Source organism: Candoia aspera, chromosome 2, assembly GCF_035149785.1.
Source record: "Candoia aspera isolate rCanAsp1 chromosome 2, rCanAsp1.hap2, whole genome shotgun sequence".
Classification (NCBI taxonomy): domain Eukaryota; kingdom Metazoa; phylum Chordata; class Lepidosauria; order Squamata; family Boidae; genus Candoia; species Candoia aspera.
Genome location: NC_086154.1, coordinates 152998307 through 153012988, shown reverse-complemented (window position 1 = coordinate 153012988; position 14682 = coordinate 152998307). Strand labels below are relative to the sequence as shown.

Here is a 14682-nt window from a genome sequence, read left to right as displayed (position 1 = left end):
CCAGTGTGACATTCGTGTAACAGTACACAAGAAGAGAAGCATATTGGTAAGGTTACTGACATACTTACTTGATGGTTTCTGTGATGTTCCCTAAATGGGTGAACTGCTTTGAGTAACTGATGCACATCTGGAACAAAAAGGAAGCCACATGAGAAAGAGACAGGCATGTGATAGCTCTGGCTCTCTCCTGTAAGTCATCCACCTCTCCATTCAAAATTCTTCAAGCAAAACTCACATACCTCCCCTTAGTAAGCCAAACTCTTATGCAAGCTGGAGCCCTCATATGACTGGAGTCTGCGGCCTCTTTTCTCATGGAACCCAGGAGCCTGTTCATGTATTTTTGATGAAATCCATCCCCCCACCGGTAGCTGTAGTAAGTCTATCTTGGGCTTTGTGGACAACCTATTCACAGTTGCTACTGGCTGTCCAACTGAACATGTGGAAAGACCAACAGACACATATGTGACCCACTCCAGTAGGATGCATGTGAACTAGATCTCTTTAGATAGAGATCACCGGACCACAATCACTTTCTGATGAGCATAGTGCACAAAAGAGGGCACAGAACTGGGAAATAGACTATTTCCACCTTTTCCCCACCATCTTGGCTTTCTGCTAAGCAACCTAAAGGAAAAAGCGTAACAGTATCAACAAGGGAGAAAGTACAGTACAAGCCTAAGCTTGACCGATCAGAGTGTAAGGATGATATCAAAGACAGTGTGAGACAAGGCACCGTCTGTGGAATGAAGCATATAAATATGACAAGGAACAGAGGAGGGGACGAACAACATGGGTTCAGAAAGAGACAAGAAAATCTAAATAAACTCTGGATAACTCTGTGAGTTCAGAAAACTGCAAATCATGGAATCAAATGAATACCGTACAAATTATAGTGGGGGGAGCATAAAGTAATACTGTCCTCAGATTTTGTTCTTGTTTCACCTTCTGCTGGCCTATCTCACTGCTACAGTTTATTCACCCTAAGTGAATTCAATGAATTGGTATCCCTATGTGCACAGAGATAAGCAACAGGCTAACAACACATCATGCAGTGTGGTTTGGGCTCAGCAAACATGAAACCAAGCCACTGTGAAAGTTGTTTCATATCATGTACAAATGAGCTGAACATATTTTCAGATTATAAGATCACAAATAGTGTTTCAGAAACTGCAGGGATCGCCACCCTATAGAGGTGAAGGGGCTTGCACAGCCCAATAATGTTATAGGCTATATTGCTGGGAGCGCACACTTCAGAAGGGTCACCCATGATGGGCATGTCACAGATGGAGGAACAGACTAAATACAATCCAGTGGAACAGGAAACGGCAAGAACACCATGTTGGTATGATACTTCAAGCTGGAAGGTATTCAGCAAATGATGGGGGAAGAGCAGAGTGGAAATATAAGTAGTATTGGTGGATATGACGTGGCAGGATGAAAGCCAAAAGGATATTCAGCTACCGTGGCTAGAGGCAAAAAGGAAGTTTGATGCTGCAAAGTTATTTATACGTGGATTATCAGAACCATGAACCAAGGCAATTGTGATGTTGTCAGAGTAGTATTACGCCTTCTTGAGATGTTCTCACCAGACAGGCAGATTAAATTTACAGAGAGTGGCTATAGGCATGAAATAAAAAGCTGTCTACTACAGGTAGTCCTCACTTAACAACCACTCGTTTAGCAACCATCAAAGTTACGATGGTGCTGAACAAGGAGACTTATAACTGGTCCCTGTAGTTGTGGCTGTAGCAGCATCCCTGTGGTCACGTGATCATGATTCAAGCACCTGCTGGCTCGTAATTACGATGGTTGCAGCGTCTTGCAGTCATATGACTGCCACTTGCAACCTTCACTGCTGGCTGACAAAGTCAGTGGAGAAGCCAGCAGGAGATCACAAACGGAGATCACATGATGCCACACGTAATGACTACACAGGATTTGCTCAACAATGGCAACTGGAACTGCCGCATCTGCCATCGTAAGTCAGTGTGGTCACGTGATGTTGCACTTTACAACCGTGTTGCTTAATGAGGGAGTTGCCGGTCCCAATTATCATCATTAAGCGAGGACTACCTGTACTGGCAAGAAACAATATGACAGATCTAGGCAAAGTGCAGAAATATCACACTGACAACAAATAGATACATTGTTCCTTGCCAGTTGTAACACATGGCTGTGAAAGCTGGACAAAGAAAAATAGATTCCTCTGAATTGTGGTACTGGAGAAGAATGTTGAGAATACCTTGGACCACAAGAAGAACCCAACTAATTCAATTCTACATGAAGCAGAACCAGACTTCTCACTGGAAAAACTAACAAGGAAGCTAAAGCTTAAATATTCTGGACACACAGTTTGAAGAGAAGTGTCTTTGGAGAAGATCCTGATGCTTGGGAAAATCAAAGGCAATCAAAAAGGGGCCAACAGAAGACAAGGCTGCTAGATACTCCCTCTGATAGTGTCAGTGTGAGCTTATACAAATACTCAGAATAGCTCCTACTAACAGACAATCCTGCTGAAATGATGTCCATTGGTTCATAAAAAAAAAAGGGGGATGTAACTGAGCAGCAACCAAGTGAGATCAAGTGAAATGTCTTTGGGCAGTTTTCCTTTTCTTTTTTAAAGTTCCGATTTTAAAAACCACTGAGCCTCCCACAAATAAATTATTTCCTTACACACATCATAACATCTCTAATATCCTTTTGAAGTGTAAACAACCTAAGAGGCCAAGCTCAGCTTGGCCCAGGCATCTGCTCCACTTATGTAGGAAGTAGGACTTTTACAACAAAAGGAGCATGCAAGTAGAGAAACAATTCCACCCACTCCCAGTCTACCACCTTAACTCTTAACCTGAACACAGTTTATACCAAAAATGAGTTTGGTGAGAGAAAAACTGCCTGAAGAATGCAAAGATGTTTTCTCACCTAATTCCACACATCCTTTTGGATGGAATTCTCACTTCCCACCGCAAACGCACACACGCGTGCACACCGAGAAGACAGGTAAACAACAAATGTGGCTGCTACCATTAAAGTTTGCCTCCCTTAAAAGCTCTGCTGGATCTGACACAGGATGCATTTAAACCAGAGTCCTGCTTCTAAGAGTGGTCAGTCAGATGCTTCTAAGAAAGCCATCCTGCTCCAGAGGTACTGGATTGTAACCCCAGGCCAGCTCCCTGAATAATTTAGGGGTTGAAGTCCAGCACATTTGGAGAGAGGACCTTTAGGCCACAACCCTTCCTCATCATTTCTGCCCAAGACCTGAAAGGTATAATCAGAATAATGGTTTGGGCGAAGAATGAAACGAACTACAATTCCAGGGTCCAGGAAGAACTATTTACAGCTAGAACCTCTTCTGGGTTCTAGGATGAGATGCCTCCTTCAGGCTTCAGCCTGTGTTTCAGTACCTCATGCTGCTGTCTCATTAGCTTCACAAGCTCAGTGTACTGGGCAGCTGTTCCTGGGGAGATGTTGGCCCCGCTACGCTGCACAAGCATGAATTCCTCCTTGTTCATGGGAGCCTGGGGCACCTAAATGAAGAAGAGAAGGAAGCAAGCATTGGAATGAACCACGTCTAAAATGCTACTGCCTCTACAGATACCACTTTTTTTATCCCAACAAGCAGAAAGGACATTGGGGCTCCATTTTACTGAAGCCAATGCAATCACTACAAAATACTGATACAGGCTTTCCTAGGTTGTAGAGGAAATGCCCAATGGAAATGGGGCACTCGGTCAGCTGGCCTGAAATCAGAACCTGCATCTAGATGAACTGCTACACTTCAGGCATTTATCCTGAGGAGAGCTGCAGAAATATTCTGCTCCAACCAGAGACTTTAAGAAGATGCCTAGCAGGAGGCCCTTTTCTGACAAGAGACCACAGGGATATAATACAGGGAGTACAAGGGGCTCAGATCCCAGCCCATTGCCCAATCTGACCTGCAGAGCTTCAAGTGAAGCTTCCATTGTCCCCTCAACTTTTCCTAAACCTGTTTTGGTTGTACCTCATCTTTCCCTTCAAAGGGGAAATACAGGACAGAGTTAAAACCGATCAGCACTAAGAGGATCAGTTACACTTTGCCCAGGCTCCATTCTCCCACTTCAAAGAGAAAGTCAAGCCCCCTCTGCAGGAGGATTTCGGAGCAATGGTGTCCCACCAGCTTTTTGGACAGAAAAAGGCTTGGGGTGCAGCTTCTGCCCAGAGATGGGGCTTTCCTTTGGAAAAGCCTTGCCCCTAGCATTATCTGGCATGTCCATGGAGGTGGAGGCCAGCCCACCAATCGGATTCAGTTTCCATGCCTGACATAATACAAGAACTGCCCTGCTGGGTCAGACCAATTCTTTTTAATCTGGTCCAGTTTCTGTTGGTCTGATCCTTCTTACAAAGATGACTGCTGATTGTACATTTGAAAGCTTAAGCCATGCCTAACCGAAATGAAGATTTTCACAGCTCCCATTTCTTTAAGAATCAGAATTGGCAAAACAGTGTAAAATCCTGCCTGCAGACACTCAAATTAAATGAAAACATTTCAGTTGGCCAAAATCCAGAGATTACAATATTCTTGCATGAGATCACCAAAATCTCATCAGATTTCAGGCATTTGCTTGCACTGAAAAAGTTGCCAACTCATTTTAAATGAAGTTCTCTTGAAAGTCTCACAAGCCAAACACTCCAATTTCTGCCATCAAAGCTGCTTCACACTTAGAAGGAGACTGTGCTAAACAAATAGGATGCTAACAAATTTTAAGGTTGCAAGATAGATAATCTCCAATTAAAGGGACATATTCTCCCCCTAGATGGACAGGAAACGACTTGCCTTACTTATGTCGACTGGGAGCCCACTTTGTGATGCCTCAATCATGGGGTCCAGCCCCTTGGCCTGGCATAAGAACAGCTTGGCCCCCTCAATGTCATTCTGCTGCTTTGCTCGGAGAGCTGCCTGTTTCAGTTGCTTCTTCCGGTTTTCCAGGAAGGTCAGCTGCTGTTGAGCTGCAGGGATGAAGGGCAAGCAGAGGAAATCTAACATGTCCCATTCAGAATAATTGGTAAGCACAAGAAAGGGATTCCATGTGGATGAGGGACACTCATCATACAATCCATTCAGTCATGCTGTGTGCAAAACAGTTGCCATTTAACAACAACACATTGGTAGCATGAGAGGACATGTCCTCAGAAGGTGTTTTGAAGGTTTGTAAATCTGTCCCCTTGCTTACTATGTTGCCTCACTGTGGCGGATATGTATTTGTGTGTGAAGAATGTATACATCAAGAGTATATATTCCCAACAGGATCACCCAATGTGAAGGTCATCCTAGCTGCCTAGTTAAAGCATGTAGGCACCAGTTATTGGGCAGAAGTGATACAGAAAGATTTTGAAGGGGAACAATCACATTAGTGACAAAAGCAAAGGCATAATTTCATACTGCATGGGAGAAAGCAGAGGTAAACCACTCCTGAACTTCACCAAGAAAGCCACATGGATAGACAATATAAAATGATTGATGACATTGTGCCAGATGATGGGCCCCTTGGGTTAGATGGCAGTCAGCATGCAATTGAGGAAGAGCTGAGGATCTTTCAGAGTACTAATGCTGTTTATTAAGTGGGTAATGTAGTTGCTGATGTTGTCATACAGTAAAAGAAAAACTGAAGCTGCAAAGACAGAATTACGAGGAGAACCATGGAACGTAAGAAGCATGAACATTGGAAAGACGTGCAGTGAAAGATTAAATGCATCAACTACACACTGATATCACAGTGCAGTCAATGACCGAATAATATCCATTAGATTTTGTGGACAACTCTTTAATATGACAGTTATCCAAGTTTATGCTCCAACTACTAATGCAGAAGAAGAGAAGGTTGACAAGTTTTATGGCCAAATTCAATCTGAAATCAATAGAATATACAAGCAACATGTGCTGGTGCTGATGCTGGTTGGAGACTGTAATGGGCAGTAGGAATAACCTTGAGGAACAGGAGGAAGAGACACAACCAAGGCAATGGTCAGACAAAGAAATCTGAGTGTGGGGCAGAAATGAGAAAGTGTCTCAGATGTGACCCTCCCTAGATAAAGGGAGGGGGAAGTGCATTCAAATTTGCAAGACTCTGTTACTGTATCCTTATAATAAAAGTAGTATTAGCATTCATAAGTCTGGTGTCCTAGTCTGGTCTATCTTGAAGGGCTGACAGAGACTGGGATGACAAAATTGGAAACAAAGGAAGAAAATGTAGTTGGACTATATCCCCTAGAAAAAAGAAATGAAGGTGGAGAATGACTTATCAGTTTCTGCCAATCCAATGATTTCTTCATTGCTAATTCAGTTTTCAAACTATCAAAATGATACATATATACATGGACATCACCAGATAGAGCACACAGAAATCAAATTGACTATATTATTGGTGCAAGGAGATAGAAGAGCTCAGTTATAATACCAAAGACAAGATCAGGGAACAGATCATGAAGTGCTTCTGTGCAAATTCCAAGTCAAGCTAAAGCAGAAGAACAAAGCCAACCAATTTCCATGGCATGGTTTGAGCACATACCCACCATTTTCAAGGAGAACATCAGGAATCACTTTGAAGTCCTGAACCTCTTTGATAGGGAATCAGAGGAACTGTGGAATGAAATCAAAGAAGTTGTTAAGGATAAATGAGAAAAGAGACTGCAAAGAACAAGAAACCAAACTGGACGTCAGAACAGGCAGTGGGAATTGCCAAGAAGAGAAGAGAAGCTAAAGCCGGGAAAGACAAAGATCTCAGGAAGGCAATTAAACGAAGAATTTCAGAAAGCTGTTAGAAGAGACAAGAAGCAGTATTACAAAGACATCTGTAAAGACATTGAAAATGGAAATAGACATTGAAAAACAAAGACCTCCAAAAGATCTCTGAACTCAGGAGGAGGTTCCAACCTCAAATCGGTATGCTAAAGGACACCAATGGATAAACAGTAACTGATTAAAAAAAGATGGAAGAAATATACTGAAATTCTATATAGCAGATATTCCCTATTTACAAGAACCTCTAATTTTAGAATATGAAGTTAGACCAACACTGGTCATTACCAAGCTAGAAGGTTACAGGAATTGATGGAATATCTACAGAAATATGGTAAGCAACAGAAGAAGAATCAGTAAAGGTTCTAACCAGACTATTCCAGCAAGTCTGGAAAATGACACATGCTAGCAAAATAATGCTCAGGATAATTCAATACAGATTAGAACCTTACATGGAAAAGAAGATGCCAAATGCTCAAGCTGGTTTTAGAAAAGGCCAAGGAACAAGAGTCATTATTGCTGATGCATGCTGGATAATTGAGAAAGCAAAAGAATACCAAAAAGATGTCAGTAAGTGCTTCATTGCTTATAGAAAGGCCTTTGTGTTGACCATGTCAAGTCATGGAATGTCCTTCAGAATATAAGAATCCCAAAACACTTGTTCTCATTCAAAACCTATACACAGGACAGGAAGCCACATGGCAAAACAGATTGGTTCCAGGTCAACAGCGGAATGACACAAGGCTGTATACTCTGTCTCTATTTACTTAACCTATATGCTGAAATGAGGGAGGCTATATACTGAATTGAGGGAGGCTGGATTGGAAGATAAACTGGTTTTAAAATTGGAGGAAGGAACATCAATAATTGCACTAGGCTGATGATACTACTTTGATAGCTAAAAATGCAAATAATTTGAAAGCTCTAGTAATGAAATTCAAGGGGCACAGTGAAAAAAATGGAAGTAAAATTAAATACGAAAATAACCAAACTAATGACAGCTGTTCCAGTAATCAGCTTTAGAATTGATAACGAAAATATCAAAGCGGTGGATAGCTTTAGGATCTATCATCCACAGTATAGAAACCAGCAGTCAAGAAATCTGCTGTGGACTAGTACTTGATAAGGTAGCAAAGAAGGCCTTGGAAAAAATATTCAGATGCCAGGATGCGTCTATACTACAAAAATCAGAATAGCGCAAGCAATGGTTTTTCCTGTGATACTCTATGGAAGCCAAAGTTAGATTTTGAAGAACCAGAAGAGAAAATCCTATCTTTTGAATTTTGGTATTGGAGAAGACTCTTGAGAATGCCATGGATAACCAAATCAGTCCAGAGTTCTCACTTGAGGCACAAATGACCAGGCTCAAATGTTAATATTTTGAACACATTATGCAAAGACCTAGCTCTCTTGAGAATATAATGCTGGGAAAAATGGAAGAAAAGAGAAGAGGACAACCAGCAGCAAGGTGATGAACTCAATTATAGCAGCAATAGGTGCACAATTGGAAGGCCTGAAGGGCTAGGTTAGGGACAGATCATCCCAGAGGTCTATCTATGTGGTTTTTATAAGTTGACACCAACTTGATGACACATGATCGATCGATCAATCAATCAATCAATCAATCAATCAATCAACTGTATATTATCAGCCTTCCTAATGTGCATCCCAAATGTGTTAGACTTCAAATCATAATCCCTAGCCAGTACAAGAAAGGCTAGTTTGTATAATGTGATTTTATCTGTGTGGTATCCCAGCAGTCTTTACCGATGATATTTCACAAGAAAAAAGAATACATGTTTCTATACGTTAAAAATGGACTCCATTTAAGATTTGCCCCACCTATCTAGAGGCTGATATGCAGCTGGAGAGTTGCACCAGTACCCAAATATGGGAGAAATTCCCTGAGAAGTGTTGTCCATCCTGGTCATCCACCTGATCATCACAGAACAGTGCAAGAGAAGAGATACTTGAGTTTGCTTGCTTTCCTCTCCCCTCTCTGACTCGCTATCCTAATGCACTCCAAAGAATGCAAGCCACCGTTTTATATTGCTTACTGGGTTGAGGACACCAGCAGCAAGGTGACACAGAAGAAGAAGAAAATGAGTAAAGTAAGAAAACACACCTACCTTTTGCAATCACCTTTGGGGCACTTTTACCAGTTGGTGCTGGCTTTGCAGCTGCAGGGGCAGCTTGTGGGCCTGGCTGATGTGGCAGCTTCAGCTGCACTGAGGGGGCTGGCTTGGATGCTGCTGCGCAGGTGTCAGGCTGAAACAGCAAGGAGTCATGGCTATGAAGTAGTTCCTTATGTGACTCAGCACCAGTCTAACAGAGTGGTCAATGGTATATTCAACAGTTTAAAAGGTCCAAACTATATTAGAGATATGGCAGACGCTTTCCAGTGTGTCTACTGGAACATTTGTTACTGCAATAAAATCACAAAATCCTAGAGTTGGAAGGGGCAGTTTAGATCAGCAAGGCCAAACACCTATTCAGTGAAAGAATCCAGATTAAAACATCCCCAACAGATGGCTATCTAGCCTTTGCAGGAACACATCCAAGGAAAAGGAACCCACTGCTTCTCCAAGAAATTGGTTCCACTATCAAACTGCTCTTACCTCATTTTTTTTTCTTTTAAAATTCAATTGAGATCTGCTTTCCTATAATTTAAATTAATTATTCATTGTTCCTGCACCCTGGAACAAGAAATAACAGGCTTTGACCTCTCTGTCACATCCTTTCAGGTATTTGAAAAGTGCTAGGAAATCCCCCCAGTCATCTTTTTTCATGGCTAAACATACTCCGCAGACATACTAAACGTACAGTACTTAAATCTCCCTTCAGGCTCTACTGCCCAGCCCTGATCATCCATGCTCCCACTTTCTCGTCTTCAGGTGTGGTACTCAGAACCAGCCACAGTACTCAAAGTGAGTCTGAACAGTGCAGAACAAAGTGGAACAATTACTTCCTCTGACTTCTGTTGATGCTGTCTAAAACTGCATTTGCATTTTTTCCCATCCAGACTACCTTGCCTCCTCATATTCGGTTTGTGATCAATGACTATTCCAAGTGCTTTTTCAAAAATACTATTACCAAACCAGGTATTTCCCATCTACATACTGTATATGCACTTGTTTTCTGATTCCTGTATGTACAGAGATTCACATTTGTCTCTATTAAATTTCATTCTATTATTTTTTAGCCCATTCCTCTAACCTATCAAGATGGCTCTAAAATTTATTTCTGCCTTCTTTTGAACATTATTTCTGTACTGTTCTTCCTCTTAGAGGAGTCCAACATAGTTTATGAATAAATGAATGCAATACTAAATGAAACCATCACAATAAAACCAATAATGTTTAAAAACAATAAAAATTAAAATTAAAATAAGTTCACTATAAGAAGCAAGGAAAGCAAAATATCAGGCAATCTAAAAGATATCCAGGTCCCAGAGTAGCTGATCCTGTGTGAAAAGGGATAAATGGGGGTGGGGGTGGGGGAGGGCAGGCAGCCAAATGCTCCTCAGGAGAAAGTTGCATAATGGGGGTGCTGTCACTGGGAAGGTTCTACTCTTGGCCATTATACTGTGAGCCAAACTCACTAATGGGCCATAAGCAGGGCCTCCCTGGCTGATTGCAATACATGAGATGGATGGTATTGGGATCTGTCACTCTTGGTTAACATTTTAAGCCAAGCCCAGTAATTCATAGCCAACTAGCGCACCATTTTCAAGACCAATGTTATGTGGCCCCAATTATCCTATTTAACAAGTCCCTTGCTGTAGCTTCCAGAGCATTTCCAAAGACAGTCAAAGGATGAATACGTTGTGGGAATTCAGTCAAGGTTATATTATGGTACAAATCTCTGATCCAGGCTAATCTGATCCAGGCAGGGTCACAGCTGGTGCACTAGCTGAAACTGGGCACAGATCCTCCTTATCAATAATGTCACCTGTGCCTCTAGTGGCAGACTGGCATTAAGCACAGCTCCCAAACTACACATCAGTTCCTTTAGAAGGAAGGCTGCTTCATCCAGAACAGACCACCTTCGTAATGCCAGGCCTGAGAACCATTTTAACCCAAAACATCTGAAATGCTCTCGGTTACCCACTCTTGTGATGTGGCTTTCAGTGCTAAAATCTAGATTACACAAATGGCATGATCCTGTTGTCAGTGGAGCTGCAAAAAAGAACAATAACTATTTTTCAAATATTTGGACTTAAGGAATATATAGTGCATATGAATTAGTCAGGTGTCATCAAGACAGACCTGACTCCTGCTAACTGTACAAATGTTTGCCAGAAAAGTCCTGCTATTTCTTTGATCCCCTCCAGCCACCTTACCTGTTGTCCTCCCCTTCTACTTTTCTCAACCTTGCCAACCATAGTTTTTTTTTTTTAAAGCACTACTAAAGTGCTGTTTTAGGAGAAAGCCACCTCACTTTCAAGAACATATAGGAGAGCCCTCTGTTAGATCATTCAGGCCAAGCAGAATGCTGATCTTTTGTAAGAGCCTTTTTGGTGAGCCCTTCTTTTTAGAATATGTCCAGCCCTCCCTGTTAATTGGGAATCTTGCCTGAAGGGGAAAGTGGAAAATGGCATGGCGCTTATGTTCCTACAGGACTTGTTCCAAGTAGAACAAGCATGCATGTATTGAGTTGGGATGCCAAGGGTCCCCTAATAAGAGGTTCAGGGAGGGGGGCAGGAGACATTGTTCCAACCTTTGGCAATAGATTGCTCCCAGAGATCAGTTAGTGCCCTCCCTGGTGGTGGGTGGGACAGCTGCAGAATCCAAAGTCTAGCTGACCTACCCAACCATATCTCACTTCATAAAAGTTCTTGGTATTTTTTTACTCTGATTTAATTCTTAAGAATGCTCCCTAAAAAACTTTCAGATTTGCTTTTTAAGCCTTCTGTTTCTATCACCTTTCCACCAAACACCCTTGCAATTCTAAATCACACTTCTTCCTATATTCAAATAATCTCATGTTCAAAAATAAACTGCTTTCCTCCCAACTTTTTTATAATTAGCCAAACATACAAAGTCACACTTTTGCTGGGAAAATATATATTCTTATACTATCTTCATGGGCTGGCTTTTGTTCCCTTTAGTTTTTATTTAGATTCCAAATCACTGCTTGCTAGGATACAAACTGCATTAAATTCAGTTTTCTTTAAAGTGCAAGACTCTCTTTCACATAACGTTTTCACTAACTCTCTATACCATTTTTAAATGTTTGTTATTTTTAACACATTCGTTTTTATCATTTTATCTGCCCTGATATATAGGATTTTCATTTATCTCAGTGCTTATTCAACAAAGTGAGGACTTTACAAGGCTTTTTTCAGTGTTTTTTTGGCTTTCTTACTTTTAGGAATGTCAGGGTTTTCCTCCAGGCCCAGAATTTAACATTATAGATCTTACAGACATTAAGTTCAATGTGGAGTCCTTGGTGGTCTCTGAGCCTTGTTGTTTTCTTGTGGACGTTTCATTGCCAGACTAGGCAACATCTTCAGTGCGAAGAGGGAGCGGGCCTTGCTCTCAGCTTATACACCGTGGCTTGCCCTGCTTGTGCTGGTGGGGGTGTTGTTCTCTTCTTGGGAGTTCCTTGATTGGGCTGTTGTTTGCTGCTTGGTTGATTGCCTGAGTTAATAGTTCCTTGATTAGGGTGTATTGTGCTGTTTGATGGTTCATTGGTGTTAATCCTAGTGCTGATTTTTGCATATCTGGGTGTTGATTGCTGGTGAGGAGGTGTTCTGGTCTTTTGGCTTTTCTATCATATCTTTTGAATGGTATGTAAATGTTGTTTACCTATATGTGTGTTGATGGATGCTTGGTCTGAGTGCAAGGCTTCCAGGAATTCTCTGGCATTTAAGTTCAATTCCCAGGCATGTGATATAAAAGCAGGAGTGAAAATGAGCAGAGACTTAGCAAAGCTGTCTTCTTCCCACATTTACTTGCCACACTGACTAAATCAACTTAGCACTCCTGAGTTGGAGATGAAGGGACATCTTTTCCCATATCTTGCTTTGCAACTTAGTTCTGCAACGTAGTAGGAGGTACAATATGGCGTGATGTTCCTATTCAAGATGGTCTTTGGGTCTAAGGAGAAACTTAGATCATTTTGACTGAACTTCCTCCCACGTTAAGATAATTAGAGGACACTTCTTTGTCTTTTGCAAGTTTGTCACCTGCAGAAGAAAAGGGGCCCCCTCTGTAGCAGCTTCTCAACCTTGACAGTCCTCCTGTCAGATAGAGGCTCCATTCCTCCTGGACTGCTCTAGGAAGAGGTGGCAGGAACAGCAATGTATTGCTGGCACTTCTTACAAACAATGCCAATCAAAGCAGAGATGAAGGGCTGCTGTGGGTCTGGGTGGTACTTTGACATTTTTATTGTAGTAAAGTGCAATTGCTGAAGGTGCTTTAAGAGGCTCATTAAGCTGGTTACACAATTTAAAATAAAAAGGGGAAACAAGTATAATCAATTCCACCCAGAGAAGGTGGCAGGTACAAAGAGGTGGAAATATACACTTGGTTTGGCAGAATATTAGTGGTTTTTAGCTACTCCCAATTTATACCCAGTTCTATCAACCATGCCACACATATTGTTGGAGGAAAGCATTTAAGATCTCGCCCAATACACGGTCCAACCTTTTTTGTCTCTTCTGCATCTTCGTCCTCGTTTGCTAGTTTCACGGCTGTTTCAAGGATCCCAGCAAAACTCTGATCTCCTGGCAAAGATTCCATTCCTTGGATGGGAGGGAAACCTGCCAAAGATGATAGTAAACTAAAGGTGAAACAATGACTGGTGTAAATATGGCATCATTGCCAGCTGCTTAACATCATTCTTGGCTACTTGGCAATCACTTATTCACTGACTACTGAGGAATCAATTACTCCATGGCATGTATTTGAATAAAACCACAGAATTTGGTCCACTTGGAGTGCCACAGACTACAACTGGATTTCCAAGATACCATCCTCAAGAGCTGTAACGTCGAATGAGACCATGATCTCATCTTCTTCTATTTTGAGGTTTTTGATTTTCTGGAGGCACTGTAGTGGGGTGTTGATGGAATGTTCACTCTCCTCTGTGAGGTGTCTGAGTTTCTTTGTAAGCTCTTTAGCTATGTTATATGTGGGAGTCCCTGGTAATGATACAATGGGCTGAAGTGGTATGCCAGGCTTGAATCTTTCATGCTAAAGAAGAGCACAACTGAGGTCATAGCCTTTGCCGTTATAAGTGGAAACGAGATACACATGGTTATCAGCTATTTTGATACCAGTTGCTTGAGAAACCTTAGAAATCCTTTCCCAACCTGAGGCCCCTCAGATACGTTACATTACAGCTTCCATTGTTTCCATCCAGAATTGTTATCGTTAGCCAGAAATAATGGAAACTGAAAATTCAACACTGCGGGATGGCACTAGGTTGGCACTGGCCAAGTCAGACCTAGAAAAAACACCAGGAGTTATTTTGTGTTATTGCATTATGCTACCTCAAGAGGACAGCATTTATCAGATGCATCCTTTTCTTCCTGTCAGATGAAGAGGGTGCTTCTGTTAGCATGCTACAGGCTGGCTGCAACAATATATTACACCTTATCACCACCTTGTAACCTTTTGTTACAAAACTGTGTTCTGGAGGATCACTAATTCTCCAAATAGAAAATTATGAACGGCAAAGAAGCTTCCCTAAAACTGTTCTGGGAAGCACTTTCCACTCACAGAGGCTGATGGCAAGACCAAACCGTCTTGACCAGCACTCATGTGAACATTAATCTGGTCTAAGCAAGCAAAGCAAGACCTGAAGTGAATTAACACACTTCAGGCTGCAAATAAAACTCTCACATACATAAATAGATTCCTGTATAGCCAGGAGTGGGCAGAGCTTAAAATGCTCTCCTT

The 14682-nt window shown here is 41.7% G+C and overlaps 1 protein-coding gene across 1 annotated transcript in view; it reads right to left on the bottom strand.

Annotated features, from left to right (window-relative positions):
• The window catches only part of CC2D1A (coiled-coil and C2 domain containing 1A), a 56225-nt gene that overhangs the window by 17896 nt on the left and 23647 nt on the right, over positions 1-14682 (bottom strand). Inside the window, exons 13-17 of the mRNA XM_063294344.1 lie at positions 13426-13541; positions 8905-9043; positions 4814-4986; positions 3405-3527; positions 69-127 (exon numbers count right to left, since the gene is read on the bottom strand). Of these exons, the coding sequence (XP_063150414.1) occupies positions 69-127; positions 3405-3527; positions 4814-4986; positions 8905-9043; positions 13426-13541 (610 nt within the window). The remainder of the gene's footprint in view (positions 1-68; positions 128-3404; positions 3528-4813; positions 4987-8904; positions 9044-13425; positions 13542-14682) is intronic.